Source organism: Oncorhynchus mykiss, chromosome Y (genome assembly GCF_013265735.2).
Source record: "Oncorhynchus mykiss isolate Arlee chromosome Y, USDA_OmykA_1.1, whole genome shotgun sequence".
Lineage (NCBI taxonomy): Eukaryota > Metazoa > Chordata > Actinopteri > Salmoniformes > Salmonidae > Oncorhynchus > Oncorhynchus mykiss.
In genome coordinates, this window is record NC_048593.1 from 1,566,077 (window position 1) to 1,593,232 (window position 27,156).

Here is a 27,156-nt window from a genome sequence, read left to right on the forward strand (position 1 = left end):
CTGTAAAGATGATGTTCTTTATCTTAGCACCGAGGAATAAGGAAATAAACAATGCTCTTTATCCAAGCCGTGGGGGGTCAAACAAGATGTGCTTAAAGATAGTAATAGAGATAAACAAACACCAAAGCTGCTGTGCAAGGTTTTCAGTCACTGGATTTGTTGCGGTAAGATTATTGCCGACATTAATACAGTTTCAACAAGTGCAAAAAAACCTGGGCACTACCACAGCCGTAGAAACATTTTGAGACAACTCACTAAATGCCTAGGTCAACTTCGGGGACAACATCTCATGTCTTCTTGGTCCGAGGAGGTCTTATGTGTTCCTTCACCTTCAACTTTCTGTTCCTCCACTACCACCAAGCCCTTCTTTGGTTCTGTCTCAATGTACTTCATCCTAGCCACGAGGACAGGGGGAGAGAAAATGCAAAAATATATAGCTTCCAGATATAGAACTTCAAAATTGTGACCAGTAGAGAAAAATACAGAACTTCGAATATATGTAACCTTAAAATTGTGACAGGTAGAGAACATTATAAAAATGTATAGCTTCCTATTGTGCCTAATTCTACTTCCTAACATTGCAACCAGGGATGACTGTAGACTATAGAATTAGGGATTAGAATACTAGAATGGACATGATGAACCTTCTTATGATGGCATAATAGACAGCCATTTTGGTCAGGGAGTTGGTCAACCATGGTTTGCCAGTGTTGTGATAAGATATTGTGTAAAATTAGGAATTTGAATAATTGATCTGCACTGTTTGTTTGTTAGCTAGCTAGCCAGTTTTACAGGAATGATGCTATAAATGTTTCAAATCAACTGCCAATATGCCAACATTCCATTCAAACAATGCAGTCAATCCACAGCCATTGGATTGGATTTGGATTTACACAAGTTGTAAGTGTAACAAGTACCGCTATTGTATCATATAACAGCACTCCAATAGCACTTTCCAAGAAAATAAAAATGTAGATATTTATGGTATGTTTACATATATTATAGAGGATATTTATACAGAAAATGGGTATGAAACCTATATAAACTGTATTTATAATTTTTGACAATTCTAGGTTGACAATAATTCCATTACACAATTTCTGATATCACATGCCTTACTTTTATTTTCCGCATTAAGTAAAATCAGGATTATGCCATTAATTCCAATTAGACTGGTTTGAGAGTTTATGACATAGCCCCTCTAGTAATTTATCCTAATATTGGGGGCATTTGAGTGGCTAAAGCAACCGACTAGACCAAAGTCGTGGAGTGAAGTCGGAGGTAAATCTGCAATTGACAAAAGTCGGACACAAATGCCTTTTTTCCAACAGAAAAACTCAGATCAACATGGCAGTGTTACAATTGTTTATAATAGGGTTTCTTTATAATTTCTAAAAAAAACAATTATCCAACACCCATTCACAAACTGAAATTATGTGTGTACATTATACAATCAATTCGTGAGAGAGAGCCTCAATCTCATGTATTTATTCACTGTAGGCTACACGTGGTTCTCGTTTCAATCCAGGGATAGTGTTATGGACGGGCCAGGCTACCGGATCTCCTTGCCCGTCCAAATAAGATATTGGAATATTTCTTATTTATTTGACCGAGACGCACATGGACAGAAAGAAGCATCAATCTCTGTTAAAACATCCGAGCGAGCGAAACAGCGCCCCACTGTCTCATTATGTCAAGCCCATGTATCTGATGCTGTCTGGACCAAAAGAGTATGACATGTCATACTATTTCTGGCCAGACCGCACCCGATACATGGGCTACACATTGAGTTGCGCTGTTTCGCTCACTCGGATGCTTTCTCCAGTGACATAGTTTCAGCAGAGAGGAAGAGGTGAAGCGAGAGGGCTCACTCTCGCCAAAATCTGTCCAGAATAAGACAATGCGTTTTTATGGGCATAATATGCTAACCTAAGCTTGTTGCCTGCCTTCCGGCCTTTGAGACAAAACTCTCATTGTTAGGGTAGAGACATGAGCATCTTGTCATTATATACAGATCTCTGGTTTCACCCTTTTGCGAATTGTAGATGAAAGTTGGCGGGTGCACAGTTAGGATGCTGGACTGCCCTAAATTAAATTGATGTTTCGCCAAAATAATATAATTACTCCTGTCTAAATAAAATAATTAAAAATACTTCACCAGCGAGCATGACTTAGCCACAGAGGATTATTAGCCTATGCCTATTTGGGAAGCACGTAATTTGGGTAGTGCGCATGGCAATAGGTCTAGCTGATTGAGTTGCGTCTGTCAGTGAAAAGCGTCTAAAATATGTGTGAAGATAATATGTGTCTTGAGTATAATATAAAGTTGCATCAAGAAGAAGAGGGGTGTGATTTAATGAAAGTTTGAGTTTTATCGCGTTTTATTTGAATTTGGCACTATGCATTTCCTGAGGCTATTGGCCACTTGAGACGCTAGCCTCTCCCCTATCCATAAGAGGATAACTTCTTAGGGCTAAGGCCCCCTTTTTTCTCCACTTCCTGCCTGAATGACGTGCCCAAAGTAAACTGCCTGAAGCCAGGATATACATATAATTGGTACCATTGGAAATAAAACACTTTGAAGTTTGTTAGAAATGTTAAAATAATGTAGGAGAATATAACACAATAGGTATGGTAAGAGAAAATCCAAAGAAAAACCAACCGGAAATCTTTTTTTTGAGAGACCATCCTCTTAAAAATGCAAGAGAAAGGTCATATTGAAAAGTAGCTCCCTGGATGCAATTCCTATGGCTTCCACAGGGTGTCAGCAGTCTATGTTCAAGGTTACAGGCTTGTAACTTCAAAAACTCATAAGAAATAACTGTTTAAGTAGGACACAGTCTTGGAAATTCGTGTTTGCGCACGCCATGAAGACATTACGCACCTGCTAAAATCGGTTTCCTATTGAACATACTTCTTTCCGAAATAAACATTATAGTTTGATTACATTTTAGGGTATCTGAGGAGAAAATATAAATGTATTTTGACTTTCAAAAGTAAGTGAATATTTAATCATTATATATGAATGTATGAAACCTGTGCTGATGGAAAAATATTTTGATGTGGGGCGCCATCCTCAAACAATCGCATGGCATGTTTTCGCTGTAATAGCTACTGTAAATCGGACAGTGCAGTTGTATTAACAATAATTTAAGCTTTCAGCCGATATAAGACACTTATATATACCTAAATGTTTAAAATCTATAATAATTCTGATTATTTATTTGAACTGCGCGCCTTCCAGTTTCACCGGATGTTGTCCCACTAGTGGGACACCGATCCTTAAGCCAAAACCACGCTGTGTTATTCAGAGGGGCGTTCTACTACGCTCCCATTGGCTAGCTAGCATTATCTCACTCACAGGCGATCAGCGAAGAGACAGTGGCTTTAACAATTAGAATTAACAATTGAAAAGTGTAATTTAACAATTAGCTGCCTACCATAATGCAGGCCTATTTTATTATCATGTTTGGTAACATTTGCCCATGTATTTATTTTCAGAGTTTCAATGAGTTTTAAAAATGTCTCAGAACTCTGCTGAATTCCCTCAATTGAAGGTCAGCTAAGTTTACCTAGGCTACGTAACGTTACTAGCTCTGTATTTGAAGTTGTTATATTATCATTAGTAGTCTATTATCAGGTTAAAGCATATGCTTATTATTCATAATATCTCAAGTATTTATTAGCTAATCATTCAGTCGAATACGTTATGCTACAGCCATTGAATCTGTCTGAGCATTAAGGGATGTTATTGGCTAGCTCTGTCCACGAGATAATGTTATTATATTTTACAATCTTGAAATACAAGGGAAAATGTTAGGGATAGGGGGCAGCATTTTTCACGTTCGGATGAAAAGCGTATAAAAGCGGATGAAAAGCGTTATCAGTAGTGGATAGAAAACACTCTGAAGTTTCTAAAACTGTTTGAATGATGTCTGTGAGTATAACAGAACTCATATGGCAGGCGAAAACCTGAGAAAAATCCAACCAGGAAGTGAGAAATCTGAGGTTTGTAGTTTTTCAACTTATTGCCTATCGAATATACAGTGTCTATGGGGTCATATTGAACTTCCTAAGGCTTCCACTAGAACCTTGCTTTAGGCTACTGTGAAGGGGGAGAGAATGAGAGCTGTTTGACTAAGGGTTCTGGCTGAAGGCCATGAGCTGATCAAGCGTGTGGCCGTGAGAGCGACCTGCGTTCCATTGCATTTCTAAAGACAAAGGAATTGTCCGGTTGGAAAATTATTGAAGATTTATGTTAAAAACATCCTAAAGATTGATTCTATACATCGTTTGACATGTTTCTACGAACTGTTATATAACTTTTTGGACTTTTCGTCTGAACTTTGACCTGGACTTGCCCGCCCCTCATGAGTTTGGATTTGTGAACTAAACGCCCCCAACAAAAGGAGGTATTTGGACATAAATGATGGACTTTATTGAACAAAACAAACATTTATTGTGGAACTGGGATTCCTGGGAGTGCATTCTGATGAAGATCATCAAAGGTAAGTGAATATTTATAACGCTATTTCTGACTGTTACTGACTCCACAACATGGCGGGTATCTGTATTGTGTCTGAGCACTGTATTCAGATTATTGCATGGTTTGCTTTTGCTGTAAAGCTTTTTTTAAATATGACACAGCATTTAGGGAGAAGTATATCTATAATTCTGTGCATAACACTTGTATCTTTTATCAAAGCTTATGATGAGTATTTCTGTAAACTGATGTGGCACAGGAAAATTTTTACATTTCTAACATTTATGGTTGAGATTTAATTAATATAACTATAAACTATGCACATTATGATTTGCATTAACACGCGATGCAGGTGTAACAGTATAACTTAAGACCGTCCCCTCACCCATACCCGGGCGCAAACCAGGGACCCTCTGCACACATCAACAACAGTCACCCACGAAGCATCGTTACCCATCGCTCCACAAAAGCCGCAGCCCTTGCAGAGCAAGGGGAACCACTACTTCAAGGTCTCAGAGCAAGTGACGTCCCCGATTGAAACGCTATTTAGCGCGCACCACCGCTAACTAGCTAGCCGTTTCACTCACCCGCCTTTTGACCTCCTCCTTTTCCGCAGCAACCAGTGATCCGGGTCAACCGCATTAATGTAACAGTATAACTTTAGACCGTCCCCTCGCCCATACCTGGGCGAGAACCAGGGACCCTCTGCACACATCAACAACAGTCCCCCATGAAGCATCGTTACCCATCGCTCCACAAAAGCCACGGCCCTTGCAGAGCAAGGGGAACCACTACTTCAAAGTCTCAGAGCAAGTAACGTCACCGATTGAAATGCTATTTAGCGCGCACCACCGCTAACTAGCTAGCCATTTCACATCCGTTACACAGGCGTCAGTAGCGCTTTGAACACACGACTGTGTTTTCGCGTTTTGGTACACAAGAAGAACACTAATTTGGGATGCTGCGTTTGCCTTGCAGCATTGCGTTGCAGAGGCAGTTGCAGAGACAGTTGCAGTGCTTAATCGAACGTATGCATCAAATTGTATGCGTAGACTTCACAGAAAGTAGCAAAATGTGAATGTTGAATTTTTGTTGCACACATGTCCAGTAACAAAAAAAAATTGGGATTACATAATAAAACAGTTTGATTGCATAATTTCTTTACATATTTAATTAATTTATTTGTCAAGTAGCATACATAACAATTTATTGTGAGAGCCTATAATATAATTTCCCTCCAAAATGCATAGTTTTGGAGGGAAATGCAATAATAAGTAGTCAAGAAAGTAGAAACTAGGCTCTTTCAACAATGAGACCAACGCTAAGGAAGGTGGTTTTGATCGCGCTGTTGGGCTGAGACCAGCCGTGTAACACGGAACCCAAACTGGTTGCGTGCGTGCGCCATCGTGCATACATTTATTTTGTCCCCCCACACCAAACGTGATTACGACACGCAGGTTAAAATATCAAAAAAACTGAACCAATTACATTAATTTGGGGACAGGTTGAAAAGCATTAAACATTTATGTCAATTTAGCTAGCTAGCTTGCACTTGCTAGCTAATTTATCCAATTGAGCTAGCTTGCTGTTGCTAACTAATTTGTCCTGGGATATAAACATTGAGTTGTTATTTTACCTGAAATGGACAAGGTCCTCTACTACGACAATTAATCCAAACATAAAACGGTCAACCGAATCATTTCTAGTCATCTCTCCTCCTTCTAGGCTTTTTCTTCTCTGGACTTTATATTGTAAATGGCAACATTCATAAATTAGGTGTGGGAGCAATAATTTAATAATATAGATTTCTAAATGTATTTTGCAACGCACGTGATGCTAGCGGTGTAGTCAGCCTGAAAGGCGTTGGTATCATGTCAGGTGGTACCGTTGCTTAGGCTTATATATGTCCCTTATCACCCCCCATAGCTCCTGGTCTTGCTGACATTGTGCATAACAACACTGACGTAAAAACAATCTGTACGACGGCAGTACCAGCAGCTAACAGTAGTACATTCACGTTACAACAGCTAGCTTGCGTACAATCACTAGTTAGACGTTAACTTACTGTTTGGCTATCTTTAACGGAAGTTTTCCCGTAAATTAACTGTTCTGACATCGCCTGGTTTTGGTAAATATAATTCCGGCAAAGCATGTATTTGTTGTCATCCTTGATGTATGATGCTAGTCTGGAGAGGAAATCAGGGCCTTCAAGTTTGCAACAGAGCTGTTATTTCGGTGGCTCTGTGGCCAAACCACAGTGCAGAAAAATTTTGTCTCGTCTTTGATTTCATTCTGAAACAATATGCCTATGTTGGCTGATATGCGGTAGCTAGATGATGAATTAATTGATCATCAATTTCTAGAATGCGCAATGAATGTCAGGCAGTTAGCTACAGGGTTGACTTTCTATGACTTTATTCACTTTCTGACTTCACCCGTTTTGATTTGAACGAAATCTTTTTCATGCATGTTTGCCCGGCCATGGTAATAGTGGTCAGAAAGTTAATATTTGGACCGGAATGCCAAAACATTCATGAGTTCGAGATGCTCAAAGTTGACCCAATTTGGTAACAACAGATTGTACACTAGCCCAATAATGGACTAAAGAAGGACTTTACTCCTTATAGTCCAAGGACCTTTCATAAAGCGAATTGGCTGGCAGTCAAATACTCCGTCTACAGTGAATCGATTCTCAAGTGCCAATTACCGTACGGTTCTAGAAACATAAAGGACACTATTTTCATCTTACATCAAAATAATTTCACAAATGCAAAATATACACTTATTGTATACTGTTTTAACACAGTTGCAGCCAATAGTATTTTTCAGCGACATCACTGTTGTGGCATCCGTCTTCTGTTTCGGAGACACTAGATGAGTTTTTGGGGGCGATGTGTTGAATCCACCATGCATCCAGCTTGGCACTCCCTCACCGTCTTAAAACAATATTTTGGTAGCTATAGCAATGCATTTATTAATGTCTACATCTGTTTTTTTCCAAATGTATTATATTACAGACACCTTAATACATACTTTTAAATTATATTATGTGAGCTAAAAACGTAAAAATATCTAAAAACATTATTTCAAGTGTATTTTTTTATTTATTACTGATGTTACTTAAATACATGTCATTTTGTCCTTAACATTTATTGAAATACTGTTCCATTAATTCCAATAATTTCTATGGAGGACGGCTCCTACTGGGAAGTGGCATAATGGCGAACCGGTGCCTTCAAAGCCTCTCAATGGCTAATACATAGCATCTACAATCCCAGGGTTTATATACAGCATTGGATAAACAAATACTTTTTGGTGTCCATTACAGGAAAGCCCCATACGAACCGCCGACATAGATTTTTCATCTAACATGTTCTTGGCTATACTCGATTTGGTGAAAAAAAAGTATATTAGAAATGTCAGTTTCCAGTTGCAGGTGGTTCGACAAAAAAAAACAAATTCAGAAAGATATTCAATCCATGTTTTGTGTTAAACGACTAGTTCCTGCAAAGAGAATGGGAAATGCTAGATGTGCGGCAGCTAAGATGGCGAGAACCTCCTCGCTCGGAACAAAACATGGATTTCATATCTTTCTGGTTGAGTTTTAGTTTAATATCAAACTGTTGAGTTTGATTTCATTTGAAAGTGTACAAACAATTCTATGTTTTCTTGAAATATATATATTTTTTGTTATTTAACCTTTGACATCAATTCTACTTTTTTTTTACTCACAAATGTTGTGTATTAGTCCTTTTTTACATCAGCTCAGGTGTTTGTGATGTGCCCGTCATCAGACACAGCATACTCTTGAATACAAGGTGGGTGTTATTTCAATCATTGAAATGTTATTCATAGATCGGACCTATCCCTTCAGACCACTGCAATTTAGCTGGTCCACCATTACCATTTAAATTGAATTAAAACGTCCAATTACTACCAGAAAGGTAGCCGTCCATCCACCCACCATTGAATGTAAACTTGAATGGTAATGTCTATTAAATGATCAATATTTCAATAGGTTACCTATGGAAGATGATCACTTTCATTTACAACAATGGATATTCCATTGCAAGTGAACATACTCTTGATGTATGGACCTCCTATCTTTGTGGTACTATTTCAAAGATGAAATTTAGTACATTTATCAGCTATATCCTCCCAGTATGCAAGAGTATGCTGTGTCTCAGCCGATGGCGGGCCCATCACAAACACCTCAGAAGCTGTAAATAGGGTCTAAGCTACAAGAAATATGAAAATGAAAAAAATCGGCGTTCACACGTTTTTAGATAATTAACGTTAAAAGTTTTTTTTTCAAATTACAATGTCAATCAGAAAATAGTTGGACAACCCTGTTTGTAAGCTTTCAAATGATATATTTGCTAGTGATTAAAACGTTGAGCACCTCAATCTCTTAAATGTTTTAGCATTCAGGTCCAAAAAGTAACTTTCTGACCACTTCTACCATGGGCAAACATGTATGGAAGGTTTCTTTCAAAAGAAAAGGAGTGCAGTCAGAAAGTGATTGAAATCATATGGAACCACCCAACAGTGAATTGTTGCATTGTTCCATATGATTTCAAGTTCACAGCTTTGTTTGAGTGAGTAGAGTAGCCGGCTAGCTAAATCAAAGAGCTTCATTGTTAGCTGAATTCCTTCCAATCATGAATCCTCCATACATTTTGTAATAGCTGACTTGTAGAGTTCGTAGACACACACCTTGATTGAAGTGTAACTGCTTGTAGTCTTTGACTCTGTCAGCTTGCTTCCATTTCATGTTTAACCTGCCCATACAAAATGTCATAGATTAATACCTTTTTGTTTATTATTTGATCTTTACAAGAAGTTTAATAAACATGAGTGACCAGGGGGACATTTGTCCCCACCTGAATTCTATAGGGGAGGTAACCAAGGAGGAGCTTCTGCAGAAATCCAAGGTGAGCATGAATAGTTTCAAGAGAGACTTGCTGCGTCAAGCCTCTGGAATATGTATGGAATGGATGCAATTTGTGACAAGTCATGCATGTCTTTTAGTTTTGAGTCACATCTTCTAGATTTGCCTTCACAAAAGGTCAACATTTTTTGAAGACATTCTGGTGGTCTGACAATCACATAGGAGATGGTGCTCTATGATTGTTTTTCAGCCTAGAGAGAAGCCTTGTCTAATACTGTTTGTTCTCTGTCCTGTTCTGAAGGGATCCTGCCAGTCATGTGGAGTGGGAGGTCCCAACCTCTGGGCCTGTCTGCAGGTAAACAGGGGTTTTCTGTAGGTCTGTTTTTCCTCAACATATTTTGAAATAGATTCAAAGGCCATGACATCATTCTCAGGATGTGTTATTATGACACTTTTATAACACTCTTTCAGATGGATTATACATATTTTTGTTTTTACCCCATATATGTTTATTTCTCATGTATTACTTTATTTCTCTTGGTCAGAGCGAGTGTCAATATGTTGGCTGTGGAGAAACCTTTTCAGACCACAGCACCCTACATGCACAGGTGAGTTTTTCACAGAGCTTTTTTTCCTTGGGTAGTGAGAGATGCCATTTCTAGAAAGCATGCAACAACGTTTTTCAAAGCTTAGTGTGTGTGTGTGTGTGTGTGTGTGTGTGTGTGTGTGTGTGCGTGTGCTCATCCCCCAAGGCAAATAAACACAACCTGACGGTGAACCTGACCACTTTCAGGATCTGGTGCTATGTGTGTGAGAGGGAGGTGTTTCTGGAGCAGAGGCCTGCAGTTGTACCTGCAATGTCTGCCACACACACTCCCCACCACTGTAAAGCTAAGGAACACCAGGTACGCCATCGCACAAAGGTCAGCTGAATTATAGTCAACTATACTATGTTTACGTGCCATTTGGGCTCTGGTCAAAAGTAGTGCACAATATAGGGAATAGGGCACTATTTGGGATGGGCCCTATATCAAATATGGGTAACACCACCATATCTTTCATTAGTAAACATGAATAAACTATTCATGATTACTGTATTATGCACTATATATAAAGTATTTATTTAATATAACGTTTTACTAAACTATTCTGTTTCGTTTTGATTAGCACACAATTTACATTTGTGAGCTAAAATACAGCCTATGTTCTTTTAATATATTGTGTAATTGGCTTTCCACAGGCAGACACTGATGTCATTATTTGTTGTTTTTAACAATTACTTACTTTCCCAGGATGCAGTTCATCAACCAGTGAGTCACCACCACCCGTTGAAAGCAGTCCCTATCGCGGTAGCCGAAGAAGAGTGGTCAGAGTCAGAAGAGGATGTGCTCAAACCCAGAGGTAACCTCAGACCCCCTTCTCTCAACGTCATGGGATCTATTCAATAACAGTAAAAACTATAGTCCAGCATATCCACAGTTAAACTGATACCCTTAGCGTTACATCATTGCATTTTTATCTTTATGGATGACACAATCATAGCTATCAAATATGATCTGCAGCTTAAATTAACATATGTTACAAATGTAACATCAATCAGGCAAAAGCCAGCTGTCAAGGTCTAGAACTCTGTAGAATTGGTTCTTTCATCCTTTGACAGGTTTTGCAGGTCTATTCCTTAGTGAATTATGCCAAGCTGATTTGGGCAGAGACCTCCCAAATGATCTGAGAGCCAGATGATCAGGGTTAGGAGAAATGTAATTGTTTTTGAGCCTAAGAATAGGTTCCAGACCAGGTACCAGATCCATTTAAGTAACGGTAATAGACTGAAGCTCATCATTAACTGACAGCGTCTGTGTCATGCATGTTCTCCAAATGTTAGGTATAAACGCAGCTGAGTGGCCTTACCATATAGTCCTAATGTTATAAATATACCTGTATGATGCTATTAGAGCTTTTTTTAACCTACATCTCATCCTCTCAAAGGTTTGACAGGGATGAAGAATATTGGTAACTCCTGCTACATGAACGCAGCGCTTCAAGCCCTGTCCAACTGGTGAAGTCACTTCCTGTCTTATTTCTTCATTAGTCTGGGGATTTATGGCAGATAGATAGACATGTTTCTGAGACCTGTCACTAAAATGTTTGAGTGTGTGAGCGAGCATGTGTATGTGTACCTTCATCTTAGCAGAAGGGATTGTATTCATTTTCATAGATTCGAACATAGACTGATCAGTTCTTTCTTTCTTTCTTCTCCTCTAAACTCTCTCCTCTCCAGTCCTCCTCTCACTCAGTTCTTCCTGGACTGCAGTGGACTGGTGCGGACTGACAAAAAGCCTGCACTGTGCAAAAGCTACCAGAAACTCATCTCTGAGCTCTGGCACAAGAAACGGTACTATACACACATTACACTATATTTCTTATCTCTGTTACAGTACTTATCTCTCTGAGAGTACCTCTCAGTGTGCACATTTTTGCAATAGATATTCATAAGATGATATCCAAGAATTCAGCAAGATACTGTCTGACTTATGTAATAGAAGAAAAAACAGACTTTCTCTTTCCTCTCTCTCTATTCTCTCTGCTCCAGGCCCAGTTACGTAGTCCCCACCAGTCTGTCCCAGGGCATCAAGCTGGTCAACCCCATGTTCCGTGGCTACGCCCAGCAGGTAGGGGCAAGCTCCCAGCAGGTAGGGAACAAAACAATGCCCCAACCCCTCTTAACTAACCCACAGTAACCAGATGAAATCCGTTCCTCAATGTTGGATTGATTGGGATGTTGGAATGGGATTGTGTGTATTTCACTTGTTTGGTTTTGTTTATGGAAAATCCATTTATCTCAATCACTAAAACACTAAAATGGTGTTGAGTTAAGCCCGTGTGTGGTTACGCCTGTGTGTCTCAATGGCTGTCTCTGTCTGTCCCTAGGAGCTGCAGGGAACATTCATACAATACTGTCCTCACTATACACACACACACACACACGTCTCAGTGTATAGGACTGCTCAGCACACTCTCCCTCTGTGTTTTCTGCTGTAGGACACCCAGGAGTTCCTGCGCTGTCTGATGGACCAGCTCCACGAGGAGCTCAAAGAGCCACTGGCAGAGTGTGGCGGGGGAGGGGAGGGGGATGAGAGGAGGGATGGGGGCGACCGCTCCCCCTCTGAGGACGAGTTCCTCTCCTGCGACTCAGGCGCCAGCAGCGACCGGGGGGAGGGAGGGGGACTGGGGGAGCCCGAGCTGCTCATTCAGGACGAGTATGGGGTGGGGCCGAGAGTTGGAGGAGGGGGGACAGGCACGGGCGGAGGGGTTGGCACAGGGGGGCCCATCTCAGAGAAAGAGAGGCTGAAGGAGAAAAGGGTGTTGGGCTCACCCCTCCACAGGGGCTCCCAGGAGATGGACGAGGACGCTGATGTGGATACGACAGTGGCCGAAGAGGGTGGTCTGGAGAGGGGAGCGGAGGAGGAGGAGGGGACCCCCCCTAGCCCTAGGCCACAGGGTCCGAGTCAGACACAGGGGCAGACGCAGAGCAACAGCACTCCAGGTACGGGCCTGGTAATGGTGGAAGTAGAACATCAAAAAATATATGGAAGTGTGTGCGCGAGCAACTATGTGGACGTGTGTGTATCTCTGTGTGTTTGTTTCTGTATGTGGAGAGACCTGTTGTAGTGATGTGTGAGTAATCTCTAAAAGTCCCCTCTTCCTCTCCTACCCAACTCTACCCAGAGCCAGACAATGAGGCATCGATGCAGAAGCGCCCCCAGTCTCGCCCCTGCAGCCCCGTCCGTACTGTCCAGGAACTGCACCCTAAACTCTCCCCCAGCCCCACTCGCTCCAGCCCCTTCCGCTCTGCAGGGCCCGAATACTCTTTTAAGAAAGGTATGGGGGTTCTGGACAATTCACATACACGTACAGAAACACATTCTGTCACGCAGTCTACCGACAGATACACACTGTCACGTACGCTCACTCTCTCACACACACACTCAACCCCCTCATACACAAACTATGTTTCCCATAATCCTCCACAGCCCAGCTGTTCCTGGGTGCCAAGAAGCAGAAGCAGTCTCACTACCGCAGCGTCATTTCAGACATCTTCGACGGCTCAATCCTCAGCCTGGTCCAGTGTCTGACTTGTGACAGGGTGAGCTGTGTGTGTCATGTGTCGTAGCGCAAGGGTGCGCCATTTACATAACTCAGCTCCACTTCTTCGATTGAAACCTCACAAAACTGTCACATGCATATTGAACGTTGACGTGTTGTAATTTGTAGACATTTCACCACATGTTCTTATGCCTAAACTTGATCGTACTTTATCCATGAATATGATGGATTCTGCTTGTTTGGATTATCATTTCAGATTGTTAAAACCATCTCTCGCTCGCTCTGGCTGTCCCCTCTCTTCTCCCTCCTCATCTCTCCTCTCCCCCTATAGGTGTCGACCACAGTGGAGACCTTCCAGGACCTGTCCCTGCCCATCCCAGGTAAGGAGGACCTGGCCAAGCTACACTCCTCCATCCACCAGAACCTCCCAGCCAAGACCGGGGTATCTCTGGACGTCTACGGCTCCCAGGGCTGGATCACCTACATCATGGACTCCATACGCAGGTGAGGGAGCTGGGGGGTAGGGGGATAGGGCTGGAGGGTTGGGCGTACTGGGGAAGGGGATAGACTGGGAGTGTGTGGTGTAGAACAGATATGATGGTCTGTCATGTAGAACAAGGAATCGTGTCAGCTCTATTCAATGAATTTGTATCTGCCACATCTGGATTATATTCACTTATTTTCCCGTGAGTGAACTTCTTGTTTGGATCGGTTAAAGAACAAGAACAACATACAACATAAACAGTTTACACAGTAGACACACTAGGCACAAATAGGAATAGTCTGTCACCAGACACTTCCTTACAGCTTGGGGACGAGGATACACAAATAAACAGGACAATAACTTCATACACAACCGTGAGAGCGATAGAGCTGGACTTCCCCAGCAGAGTTGGGGGCCTCCGATCATGCAGACTCGCCGCCCGCATTGATAGCAGTAGTTCATAACATCATAAAGTTCACACAGCAGCATTATGGAGAATCGAGCCTCTGCCTCCCCTGCCGACTTGTAGTTGACTCTCAAAGAAGTAGCTAGTCAGCGCTGTCTTTCTCTGTCCGGCTGGCTATTCACAGTTCCAACGTCATCTATGTATTCGTCTTGTAACAAGTATGAAAGTATATGTAACAGCCACATTGTGCTTACTATGTATTCACCCCCTCCCATGTCTTCCCACCCTCTGCAGGTTTGTGGTGTCCTGTATCCCCAGCTGGTTTTGGGGTCCTATGGTCACACTGGAGGATTGCCTCGCCGCCTTCTTCGCCGCTGATGAGCTCAAAGGTAAACTAGCCACGATAAAGTTGTTGTCTAATAAGATGCCTAGACTTCAGCTGTATGATCCATTCATAATCAGAACATGAAATAAATGGTCAGTCATTTCTTCATTGTTTTGCAGGGGACAACATGTACAGCTGTGAAAGGTGTAAAAAGTAAGTATTTGTGGAATTTGTTGATCATTTTAGCATTAGAAGATCAATATGTCTAGTTGGTAAAACAACACTACATACATTTGAATACTTTTTCACTTACCTTCCAGATTGAGAAATGGTGTAAAATATTGCAAAGTACTTCGGCTACCTGAGGTAACGGCTTCTATTATATCATACTTTGACATCCTGCATAGAAGATAAAACTACCTTATCAAAATGATTGAAGATGCCTAAGTTGTGACATTTCCTTGATTTTTTTTAAATTATGAAACATTTTCTTTCAGGAAATCTATAGGGTCGTTCCACTTGATTTAAATCACACTCTGACCCCTTTTGATTTGAACAACACTTTCCATACGTATTTGCCCATGGTAGAAGTGGTCAGAAAGTGACATTTTGGACCTGAATGCCCAAACACTCAGGGGATAGAGGTGCTCAAAGTTGACCCATTCTTCATACCCCAACATACCATAAGACATCCATGTCTTCATCACTGGAACATATTAATGATTGAATTTGATATTATTTAAAAGCTTACAAACAGGGTTGTCAAACTATTTGATAATTTCTTAAAATGTTTTTTAACCCTCAAGCTACTGAGATATTTTACATACATCAATTATCAACATTTTGATCCCAGAAGAAACTATTGAAAAAAAGCAACAATCAAAGCAAAATATCTGCCAATTTCTTATCAAAGCTGCATTAGACATGTAGTTTAATGTTGTCTAAAATAAGAAATAACCGAAATAGACTGTTATTTTTGTAAACTTACTTAATTTGCATTCCCTGTGGAACTGAAATATTCATTTTCCCTTTATATAATGTGCAGCTTTTTTCCAAAGTACAAACCACATTAGTGCTAAACAGCTAGTTTACCATAATTGGATTTTGGTATCATTTTAATTAGCGGAATCTTTAAGTAAATATTCATTTTGTCATATTTATGTGGTAAAAACGACTGCCATTTAATTTAAAGGGGCAGTACACCAAAATGTGAAATGTACTTAATTTTATTGACAAAAAGTGATTTATTCATCCATTGATCCTGAGAGACTTTGACCAAAAATGTGGCTTAGTTTTTATTTATTTTTACAGTGGGGCAAAAAAGTATTTAGTCAGCCACCAATTGTGCAAGTTCTCCACTTAAAAAGATGAGAGAGACCTGTAATTTTCATCATAGGTACACTTCAACTATGACAGACAAAACTAGAAAAAAAATCCAGAAAATCACATTGTAGGATTTTTAATTAATTTATTTGCACATTATGGTGGAAAATAAGTATTTGGTCACCTATAAACAAGCAAGATTTCTGGCTCTCACAGACCTGTAACTTCTTCTTTAAGAGGCTCCTCTGTCCTCCACTCGTTACCTGTATTAATGGCACCTGTTTGAACTTGTTATCAGTATAAAAGACACCTGTCCACAACCTCAAACAGTCACACTCCAAACTCCACTATGGCCAAGACCAAAGAGCTGTCAAAGGACACCAGAAACAAAATTGTAGACCTGCACCAGGCTGGGAAGACTGAATCTGCAATAGGTAAGCAGCTTGGTTTGAAGAAATCAACTGTGGGAGCAATTATTAGGAAGTGGAAGACAAATCACATCAAATCAAATTTTATTTGTCACATACACATGGTTAGCAGATGTTAATGCGAGTGTAGCGAAATGCTTGTGCTTCTAGTTCCGACAATGCAGTAATAATCAACAAGTAATCTAGCTAACAATTCCAAAACGACTACCTTATAGACACAAGTGTAAGGGGATAAAGAATATGTACATAAAGATATATGAATGAGTGATGGTACAGAGCGGCATAGGCAAGATACAGTAGATGGTATTGAGTGCAGTATATACATATGAGATGAGTATGTAAACAAAGTGGCATAGTTAAAGTGGCTAGTGATACATGTATTACATAAAGATGCAGTAGATGATATAGAGTACAGTATATACATATGAGATGAATAATGTAGGGTATGTAAACATTATATTAGGTAGCATTGTTTAAAGTGGCTAGTGATATATTTTACATCATTTCCCATCAATTCCCATTATTAAAGTGGCTGGAGTTGAGTCAGTGTGTTGGCAGCAGCCACTCAATGTTAGTGGTGGCTGTTTAACAGTCTGATGGCCTTGAGATAGAAGCTGTTTTTCAGTCTCTCGGTCCCTGCTTTGATGCACCTGTACTGACCTCGCCTTCTGGATGATAGCGGGGTGAACAGGCAGTGGCTCGGGTGGTTGTTGTCCTTGATGATCTTTATGGCCTTCCTGTGACATCGGGTGGTGTAGGTGTCCTGGAGGGCAGGTAGTTTGCCCCCGGTGATGCGTTGTGCAGACCTCACTACCCTCTGGAGAGCCTTACGGTTGTGGACGGAGCAGTTGCCGTACCAGGCGGTGATACAGCCCGACAGGATGCTCTTGATTGTGCATCTGTAGAAGTTTGTGAGTGCTTTTGGTGACAAGCCGAATTTCTTCAGCCTCCTGAGGTTGAAGAGGCGCTGCTGCGCCTTCTTCACGATGCTGTCTGTGTGGGTGGACCAATTCAGTTTGTCTGTGATGTGTACGCCGAGGAACTTAAAACTTACTACCCTCTCCACTACTGTTCCATCAATGTGGATAGGGGGGTGTTCCCTCTGCTGTTTCCTGAAGTCCACAATCATCTCCTTAGTTTTGTTGACGTTGAGTGTGAGGTTATTTTCCTGACACCACACTCCGAGGGCCCTCACCTCCTCCCTGTAGTCCGTCTCGTCGTTGTTGGTAATCAATCCTACCACTGTTGTGTCGTCCGCAAACTTGATGATTGAGTTGGAGGCATGCGTGGCCACGCAGTCGTGGGTGAACAGGGAGTACAGGAGAGGGCTCAGAACGCACCCTTGTGGGGCCCCAGTGTTGAGGATCAGCGGGGTGGAAATGTTGTTGCCTACCCTCACCACCTGGGGGCGGCCCGTCAGGAAGTCCAGTACCCAGTTGCACAGGGCGGGGTCGAGACCCAGGGTCTCGAGCTTGATGACGAGCTTGGAGGGCACTATGGTGTTAAATGCCGAGCTGTAGTCGATGAACAGCATTCTCACATAGGTATTCCTCTTGTCCAGATGGGTTAGGGCAGTGTGCAGTGTGGTTGAGATTGCATCGTCTGTGGACCTATTTGGGCAGTAAGCAAATTGAAGTGGGTCTAGGGTGTCAGGTAGGGTGGAGGTGATATGGTCCTTGACTAGTCTCTCAAAGCACTTCATGATGACGGAAGTGAGTGCTACGGGGCGGTAGTCGTTTAGCTCAGTTACCTTAGCTTTCTTGGGAACGGGAACAATGGTGGCCCTCTTGAAGCATGTGGGAACAACAGACTGGGATAGGGATTGATTGAATATGTCCGTAAACACACCAGCCAGCTGGTCTGCGCATGCTCTGAGGGCGCGTCTGGGGATGCCGTCTGGGCCTGCAGCCTTGCGAGGGTTGACACGTTTAAATGTTTTCCTCACGTCGGCTGCAGTGAAGGAGAGTCCGCATGTTTTAGTTGCGGGCCGTGTCAGTGGCACTGTATTGTCCTCAAAGCGGGCAAAAAAGTTATTTAGTCTGCCTGGCAGTAAGACATCCTGGTCCGTGACGGGGCCGGTTTTCTTTTTGGAATCCATGATTGACTGTAGACCCTGCCACATACCTCTTGTGTCTGAGCCGTTAAATTGAGATTCTACTTTGTCTCTGTACTGACGCTTAGCTTGTTTGATTGCCTTGCGGAGGGAATAGTTACACTGTTTGTATTCTGTCATGTTTCCGGTCACCTTGCCCTGATTAAAAGCAGTGGTTCGGGCTTTCAGTTTCTCGCGAATGCTGCCATCAATCCACGGTTTCTGGTTTGGGAATGTTTTAATCGTTGCTATGGGAACGACATCTTCAACGCACGTTCTAATGAACTCGCTCACCGAATCAGCGTATTCGTCAATGTTGTTGTCTGACGCAATACGAAACATATCCCAGTCCACGTGATGGAAGCAGTCTTGGAGTGTGGAGTCAGATTGGTCGGACCAGCGTTGAACAGACCTCAGCGCGGGAGCTTCTTGTTTTAGTGTCTGTCTGTAGGCAGGGATCAACAAAATGGAGTCGTGGTCAGCTTTTCCCGAAAGGAGGGCAGGGCAGGGCCTTATATGCGTCGCGGAAGTTAGAATAGCAGTGATCCAAGGTTTTTCCAGCCCTGGTTGCGCAATCGATATGCTGATAAAATTTAGGGAGTCTTGTTTTCAGATTGCACAGAGTCAAATAAAGTTCGTTCAGAGCCATCGATGTGTCTGCTTGGGGGGGAATATATACGGCTGTGATTATAATCGAAGAGAATTCCCTTGGTAGATAATGCGGTCGACATTTGATTGTGAGGAATTCTAAATCAGGTGAACAGAAGGACTTGAGTACCTGTATGTTGTTATGATCACACCACGTCACGTTAACCATGAAGCATACGCCCCCGCCCCTCTTCTTACCAGAAAGATGTTTGTTTCTGTCTGCGCGATGCGTGGAGAAACCAGCTGGCTGCACCGACTCCGATAGCATCTCTCCAGTGAGCCATGTTTCCGTGAAGCAAAGAACGTTACATTCTCTGATGTCCCTCTGGAATGCTACCCTTGCTCGGATTTCATCAACCTTGTTGTCAAGAGACTGGACATTGGCGAGAAGAATGCTAGGGAGTGGTGCACGATGTGCCCGTCTCCGGAGTCTGACCAGAAGAACGCTCCGTTTCCCCCTTTTACGAAGTCGTTTTTTTGGGTCGCCGGCTGGGATCCATTCCGTAGTCCTGGGTGAAAGGCAGAACACAGGATCCGCTTCGGGAAAGTCATATTCTTGGTCGTACTGATGGTGAGTTGACGCTGCTCTTATGTTCAGTAGTTCTTCTCGACTGTATGTATTGAAACCTAAGATGACCTGGGGTACCAATGTAAGAAATAACACGTAAAAAAAACAAAAAACTGCATAGTTTCCTAGGAACGCGAAGCGAGGCGGCCATCTCTGTCGGCGCCGGAAGTACATACAAGACCACTGATAATCTCCCTCGATCTGGGGCTCCATGCAAGATCTCACCCCGTGGGGTCAAAATGATCACAAGAACGGTGAGGAAAAATCCTAGAACCACACGGGGGGACCTAGTGAATGACCTGCAGAGAGCTGGGACCAAAGTAACAAAGCCTACCATCAGTAACACACTACGCCGCCTGGGACTCAAATCCTGCAGTGCCAGACGTGTCCCCCTGCTTAAGCCAGTACATGTCCAGGCCCGTCTGAAGTTTGCTAGAGAGCATTTGGATGATCCAGAAGAAGATTGGGAGAATGTCATATGGTCAGATGAAACCAAAATATAACTTTTTGGTAAAAACTCCACTCGTCGTGTTTGGAGGACAAAGAATGCTGAGTTGCATCCAAAGAACACCATACCTACTGTGAAGCATGGGGGTGGAAACATCATGCTTTGGGGCTGTTTTTCTGCAAAGGGACCAGGACGACTGATCCGTTTTTGAGTGAAAACCTCCTTCCATCAGCAAGGGCATTGAAGATGAAACATGGCTGGGTCTTTCAGCATGACAATGATCCCAAACGCACCCCCCGGGCAACGAAGGAGTGGCTTCGTAAGAAGCATTTCAAGGTCCTGGAGTGGCCTAGCCAGTCTCCAGATCTCTACCCCATAGAAAATCTTTGGAGTGAGTTGAAAGTCTGTGTTGCCCAGCAACAGCCCTAAAACATCACTGCTCTAGAGGAGATCTGCATGGAGGAATGGGCCAAAATACCAGCAACAGTGTGTGAAAACCTTGTGAAGACTTACAGAAAAAGTATTGAGATAAAACTTTTGTTATTGACCAAATACTTATTTTCCACCATAATTTGGAAATAAGTTCATTAAAAATCCTACAATGTGATTTTCTGGATTTTTTTCCCTCGTTTTGTCTGTCATAGTTGAAGTGTACCTATGATGATAATTACAGGCCTCATCTTTTTAAGTGGGAGAACTTGCACACTTGGTGGCTGACTAAATACTTTTTTGCCCCACTGTATACCCCACAGTCAGCATTAGCATCGCTGTTAATGAAAAATTGGGAGTGGCAGGCAGTGTTGCCAACTAATTTTCAGGGGAAGTTGCTTGAGGAAATGTTGCTAAATGACATTGTGATGTAATTGCGTGATGACGTCATTACGTAATAACGTAAAACTGCGTCATTACGTAGAATACACAATGACGTTGATCAAATTGACTGGCCATCTCGTTGAAAAATATGATTTGACATTTGTTAGTTTAGATTTTTATTTGTAAAAAATAATATAAATTCAACACATTTTATATGATCAGATTTAAAAAAAATACAACACATTGAATTATTGAACAATTACACATTATTGAACAATTGCATTTTATTTATTTTCTTTTTAACTAGTAAACCTTCACATTCTGAACAATTATAGTTTTAAGCAGTGTATTCTTACGGCTGAAATCCGGTTAACGGGATCGATATGACAACAGCCAGTGAAAGTGCATGGCGCCAAATACAAACAACAGAAATCTCATAATTAAAATTCCTCAAACATACAAATATTATACACCATTTTAAAGATAAACTTGTTGTTAATCCCACCACAGTATCCGATTTCAAAAAGGCAATTTTTCCAGCCAAAGAGAGGAGTCACAAAAAGCAGAAATAGAGATAAAATTCATCACTAACCTTTGATGATCTTCATCAGAAGACACTCGTAGGACTGTTACACAATACATTTATGTTTTGTTCGATAAAGTTCATATCCAAAAATCTCAGTTTACATTGGCGCGTTATGTTCAGTAATGTTTTTCTTCCAAAACATCCGGTGATTTTGCAGAGAGCCACATCAATATACAGAAATACTCATAATAAACATTGAGTAAAGATACAAGTGTTATGCATGGAATAATAGATAAACTGCAACCGCTGTGTCAGATTTAAAAAAAGCTTTACTGAAAAAGCACACCATGCAATAATCTGAGTACAGCGCTCAGGCACCAAAACAAGCCATACAGATTCCCTCCATGTTGGGGAGTCAATAGAAGTCAGAAATAGCATTATAAATACTTACCTTTGATTATCTTCATCAGAATGCACTCCCAGGAATATCAGTTCCACAATAAATGTTTGTTTTGTTCGATAAAGTCCATCATTTATGTCCAAATACCTCCTTTTTGTTCGCACTTTTAGTTCACAAATCCAAAATCATGAGGCACGAGCACTAGGTCCAGACGAAAAGTCAAAAAGTTCCGTTACAGTTCATAGAAACATGTCAAACGATGTATAGAATCAATCTTTAGGATGTTTTTAACATAAATCTTCAATGATGTTCCAACCGGACAATTTGTTTTTCTTTAGAAATGCAATGGAACGCAGGTCGCTCTCATGGCCATGTGCGTGATCAGCTCATGGCCTTCAGCCAGACACCTGATTGAAACAGCTCTCATTCACTCCCCCTTCACAGTAGAAGCCTGAAATGAGGTTCTAAAGACTGTTGACATCTAGTGGAAGCCCTAGGAAGTGCAATTTGACCAAATTTACACTGTGTCTTCGATAGGCAAAGAGTTGAAAAACTACAAACCTCAGATTTCCCACTTCCTGGTTGGATTTTTTTCTCAGGTTTTGCCTGCCATATGAGTTCTGTTATAGACATAATTCAAACAGTTTTAGAAACTTCAGAGTGTTTTCTATCCAAATATACTAATAATATGCATATCTTAGCTTCTGGGCCTGAGTATCAGGCAGTTTACTCTGGGCACCTTATTCATCCAAGCTACTCAATACTGCCCTCCAGCCATAAGAAGTTATTAACATAATACCGAACTGACCAACAATTATAGGTACAAGCTAATAACAAGGTATATATGCTATCTTATTGAACAAGCAGCTCAACTCAAATACTGATGTGTGCACTAGGCATCTCTCTCCAGCTCTCTCCAGGTTGTTGTGCTGCTTGGCTGGCTAGCTGCTCAATGGTTTCCTCCAGATATTGCCACTGTTCTCGCTCACACTGCAGTGCACACTGCCACCATCAGCTGTGTGTCTCCACCAGTTCCAGAAAGTCCACTCCTTGCATACGTAATGTAAACATGATGAATCTTAGATTGGCAAGGAAATCCACTTCATCTTCACTGTCCAACTGCATTGTCACGGGGCTGGAACCAGCAGTAGAGGATGGAGTGGCCTTAAAGTGTACGCTGCTGTGGTGCCAAACTGCTGCAGAACTTCACTTGATAGTTGCTGGTAACAGGTATCACCAGGCAGCTTCAGTCCATACCGCACAAGGAGTATGGAGTTGAGAGTGTGCAGTGACATTCTATTTCTTAACTTTGACTTGAACACAATAATTTGGCTGAACAGCCGTTCAACCTCCGCATTTGAGTGTGGCAAGGAGAGGGCAGCGAGCTCAGCTTTGCAAGGTTTTTCAAATGGATTTGACACGGAAGAGTCCGTGTAGTTATTCACTTCACTTCAAAACTCGACTTTATTTTCAGTTGAGTCCCACCTAAACAGATGGATGTTTTTCCATTGGGAAACAATTTGATCAATTGTTTGAGGCGTTTAGCGTTTCCTTAACACTGAACAAGGCCATGTTTCGCAAGGCTTCCAGGTTGTCTGGTAGCCTTGCGTTTGCAGCTCTTTGCTTAAAGCAACAATGTAGTTGATGCACTGTCTCCATATGACCTTTTTGTCCTCAGTTGGTACAACGTGCTCTTGAAAAGGTACCCAAGGAATAGTGATGGACTGAGATGTCCATCAATGGCATCATTCAGGACATCAAATTTTGCCATTGGGTTGAATTATCTGCTGCAAATTGATATTAAGAGGTATACCAGATTGTCCAAAAGCTTGACAGGATCTGTTTGCTCTACCTCAAATGACTTCACTGCAACTTGTACGTCGGACAGGATTGATTTCAAGAATGTCAGGTAGACATAGTTGGTCTTGCCCATGGACATGGTGTGGAGCACATCCACCATATAGCAATGCTCACTGGCCTTGGTCAACTCAAATTGGAGTTTCAGTTCTTCCCGCAGGCTCAATCGATAGCCAACGTGTGGCACACACTTTGGTGATCTGCAGGGTTTTCTGGACACAATTAATTGTGGCATACACTGCTTTGTACGCCTCGTGCCATTTTGGGGAAATCAAAAACCAGTTGTAGGTTTCCATGATTAAGTACTCAACACTCCTCGGGATGGTTTCTGTGGATGCTGCACTGACAGCCAATTGTACAGATTGGCACACACAGGGGAAATTTGGGCAATGCACATTTTTCCTTTCAAATCTTGTGCACCCAAGTCATCACGGACGCATTATCAGTGCCAATACCCTGAAGATTCTCTTTTTTAAGGTTATACTTCTCAAGAAACTTAACTACCGCCTTTGCTATTGATCTGGCATCGCCCCCCTCCAATTTAATCAGCCCGAGAAATGTGGACACAACAGTTCTTTTTTAGAACTGAAATACCGAATCACCACACCCAGGTATTTCAAGACACTGACATCAGTGGACTCATCCAGCCAGTACTCCCCTAATAATTTCTGTGCACTTGGAAGTTTGTTGCTTCCACAGAATCTGAAAAGGCAGCTTTGCAAGCCTAAACGGTCGCATGCTAGTAGCAAACAATGCTCCGCAATGGCCATTGCCATAGTACTTCTGCGCTTTTGCAGTTATCCACTTTCTTAACCTGTCTAGGAACCCTGTTCCGCTAGCCAGTGAAAGTGCAGGGCGCCAAATTCAAATCAACAAAAATCTCATCATTAAAATTCCTCAAGCATACAAGTATTTTACACCATTTTAATGATACAATTCTCGTTAATCCAGCCACAGTGTCTGATTTCCAAAAGGATTTACAGTCGAAAGCACCACAAACGATTATGTTAGGTCACCACCAAGCCACAGAAAAACACAGCCACCATTTTAAAGATAAACTTGTTGTTAATCCCACCACAGTATCCAATTTCAAAAAGGCAATTTTTCCAGCCAAAGAGAGGAGTCACAAAAAGCAGAAATAGAGATAAAATTCATCACTAACCTTTGATGATCTTCATCAGAAGACACTCATAGGACTTCATGTTACACAATACATGTATGTTTTGTTCGATAAAGTTCATATTTATATAAAAAAATCTGAGTTTACATAGGCATGTTACGTTCAGTAGTTCTAAAACATGCGGTGATTGTGCAGAGAGCCACATCAAATTACAGAAATACTCATAATAAACATTGATAAAGATACGACTATTATACATGGAATTTTAGATAAACTTCTCCTTAATGCAACCGCTGTGTCAGATTTCAAAAAAACTTTACGGAGAAAGCAAACCATGCAGTAATCTGAGTACAGACTTTAGACAACAAAGCAGCCAAAAAAAGATACCCGCCATATTGGGTAGTCAACATTACTCAGAAATAGCATTTTAAATATTCACTTACCTTTGATGATCTTCATCAGAATGCACTCCCAGTTCCACCATAAATGTTTGATTTGTTCGATAATGTCCATCAGTTATGTCCAAATATCTTATTTTGTTAGGGCGTTTGGTAAACAAATCCAAAAGCGCGTTCAGGTCACACCGAACGTCGGACAAAAAGTTCAAAAAGTTACGTTACAGCTAGTAAAAACATGCCAAACTAAGTATGAAATCAATCTTTAGGATGTTTTTAACATAAAACTTCATTAATGTTCCAACCGGACGATTCCTTTGTCTGTACAAATTAAGCGGAACCTTTCACGTGAGCACGCCAGACCGAGGCTGTGGCACTCTGCCAGACCACTCACTCAAAGCGCTCTTATGAGCCCCTCCTTTAGAGTAGAATCCTCAAAACAGTTTGTAAATACTGTTGACATCTAGTGGAAGCCTTGGGAAGTGAAACATAACCAATATCCCACTGTATCTTCAATGGGGGCTGAGTTGAAAAACTACAATCCTCAGATTTCCCACATCCTGGTTGGATTTTTTTCTCAGGTTTTTGCCTGCCATATGAGTTCTGTTATACTCACAGACATCATTCAAACAGTTTTAGAAACTTCAGATTGTTTCCTATCCAAATGTACTAATTATGCATATTTGAGCTTTTACGGCTGAGTAGCAGGCAGCTTAATTTGGGCACGTTTTTCATCCAAGCTACCCAATACTGCCCCCTACCCCAAAGAAGTTAACCACCTGTGGTAATGTAGACTGCGTTGTGGGGTTGTATGGTTTTGATTTATTTATATACTTTGCTGTTTTTTGATGTCATACATTTTTGCAAGCATATCTAATTTGCAGTACGCACATTATGCCCAACAATCATCCCCAATTACTGGCTTCAGCCACCCTTTAAATTCAGGTACAGACTCCCACTCTTTTCTGTACTTCTGGCTGTAAAATTATTATTATTTTTTTTTTGAATTTTACCCCTTTTTCTCCCCAATTTCGTGGTATCCAATTGTTGTAGTAGCTACTATCTTGTCTCATTGCTACAACTCCCGTACGGGCTCGGGAGAGACGAAGGCTGAATGTCATGCGTCCTCCGATACACAACCCAACCAGCCGTACTGCTTCTTAACACAGCACGCATCCAACCCGGAAGCCAGCCGCACCAATGTGTCGGAGGCTACGGTTACGACAGAGCCTGGGCACGAACCCAGGGACTCTGATGGCACAGCTGGCGCTGCAGTACAGCGCCCTTAACCACTGCGCCACCCGGGAGGTCCTGGCTGTACAATCTTGATTGAGACATGTTGATTGATGTTGTAAGTTCTGTTCAAGATCAAACATTCGTGACCAACTATATTCATTGGGTTTGTCTCGTCGAACGCATACTGCTTCTAGAGTCAGCCAACAGTGCAATTTGCTGAAATTGCGGCAGGCCTGCTGCTGCCTGTGAACGAGCTGAGCGCCTGCTGCTGACGTCACTCACAATGCTCTTTTGCAGCCAGACACGTGTGTTGTGACTGAGTGTGTGACAGAGAAAATCGTTGTTGTGTCCTTTAGAGGGAAAATGTGTGCATTTTAGCATTTGTGTCACTTTTTCAAAAGTTGCTAAAAGTTCCAAATACAATTTTTAAAGTAGCTAGGTGCTGTTTGAAAAAAAAAGTTGCCAGGGTAGTCTGAAAAGTTGCTTAATCTAGCAACAAAATTGCTAAATTTGCATCAGTGGTGGCAGGGCCTATGGCAGGATGCTTCAAAAAGCCAGAATCCTCAGTCACTTCAAACCAAATGTAATAGCACCCAAAATATCATACGT

At 41.7% G+C, this 27,156-nt stretch overlaps 1 protein-coding gene across 9 annotated transcripts in view; it reads left to right on the plus strand.

The window, feature by feature from the left end:
- Nucleotides 1–6,425: 6,425 nt before the first annotated feature.
- LOC110509295 (ubiquitin carboxyl-terminal hydrolase 20) overlaps nucleotides 6,426–27,156 on the plus strand; it is a 46,183-nt gene continuing 25,452 nt past the window's right edge. For 2 of the 9 annotated variants that reach the window (XR_005040379.1, XM_036967478.1), the window contains exons 1-16: nucleotides 6,426–6,611; nucleotides 9,324–9,417; nucleotides 9,676–9,729; nucleotides 9,920–9,982; nucleotides 10,127–10,297; nucleotides 10,667–10,775; nucleotides 11,361–11,430; nucleotides 11,653–11,766; nucleotides 11,965–12,064; nucleotides 12,414–12,918; nucleotides 13,101–13,253; nucleotides 13,406–13,518; nucleotides 13,810–13,982; nucleotides 14,663–14,757; nucleotides 14,873–14,906; nucleotides 15,014–15,059. Coding sequence is in view for 8 of the 9 variants with exons in the window: in XM_036967478.1 (XP_036823373.1) it covers nucleotides 9,337–9,417; nucleotides 9,676–9,729; nucleotides 9,920–9,982; nucleotides 10,127–10,297; nucleotides 10,667–10,775; nucleotides 11,361–11,430; nucleotides 11,653–11,766; nucleotides 11,965–12,064; nucleotides 12,414–12,918; nucleotides 13,101–13,253; nucleotides 13,406–13,518; nucleotides 13,810–13,982; nucleotides 14,663–14,757; nucleotides 14,873–14,906; nucleotides 15,014–15,059 (1,881 nt within the window). In the remaining variant the exon portion in view is untranslated. Of the gene's footprint in view, nucleotides 6,612–9,323; nucleotides 9,418–9,675; nucleotides 9,730–9,919; nucleotides 9,983–10,126; nucleotides 10,298–10,666; nucleotides 10,776–11,360; nucleotides 11,431–11,652; nucleotides 11,767–11,964; nucleotides 12,065–12,413; nucleotides 12,919–13,100; nucleotides 13,254–13,405; nucleotides 13,519–13,809; nucleotides 13,983–14,662; nucleotides 14,758–14,872; nucleotides 14,907–15,013; nucleotides 15,060–27,156 lie in introns of those variants that run through there. The other 7 variants (XM_036967481.1, XM_036967480.1, XM_036967482.1 and 4 more) reach the window with 7 other exon arrangements.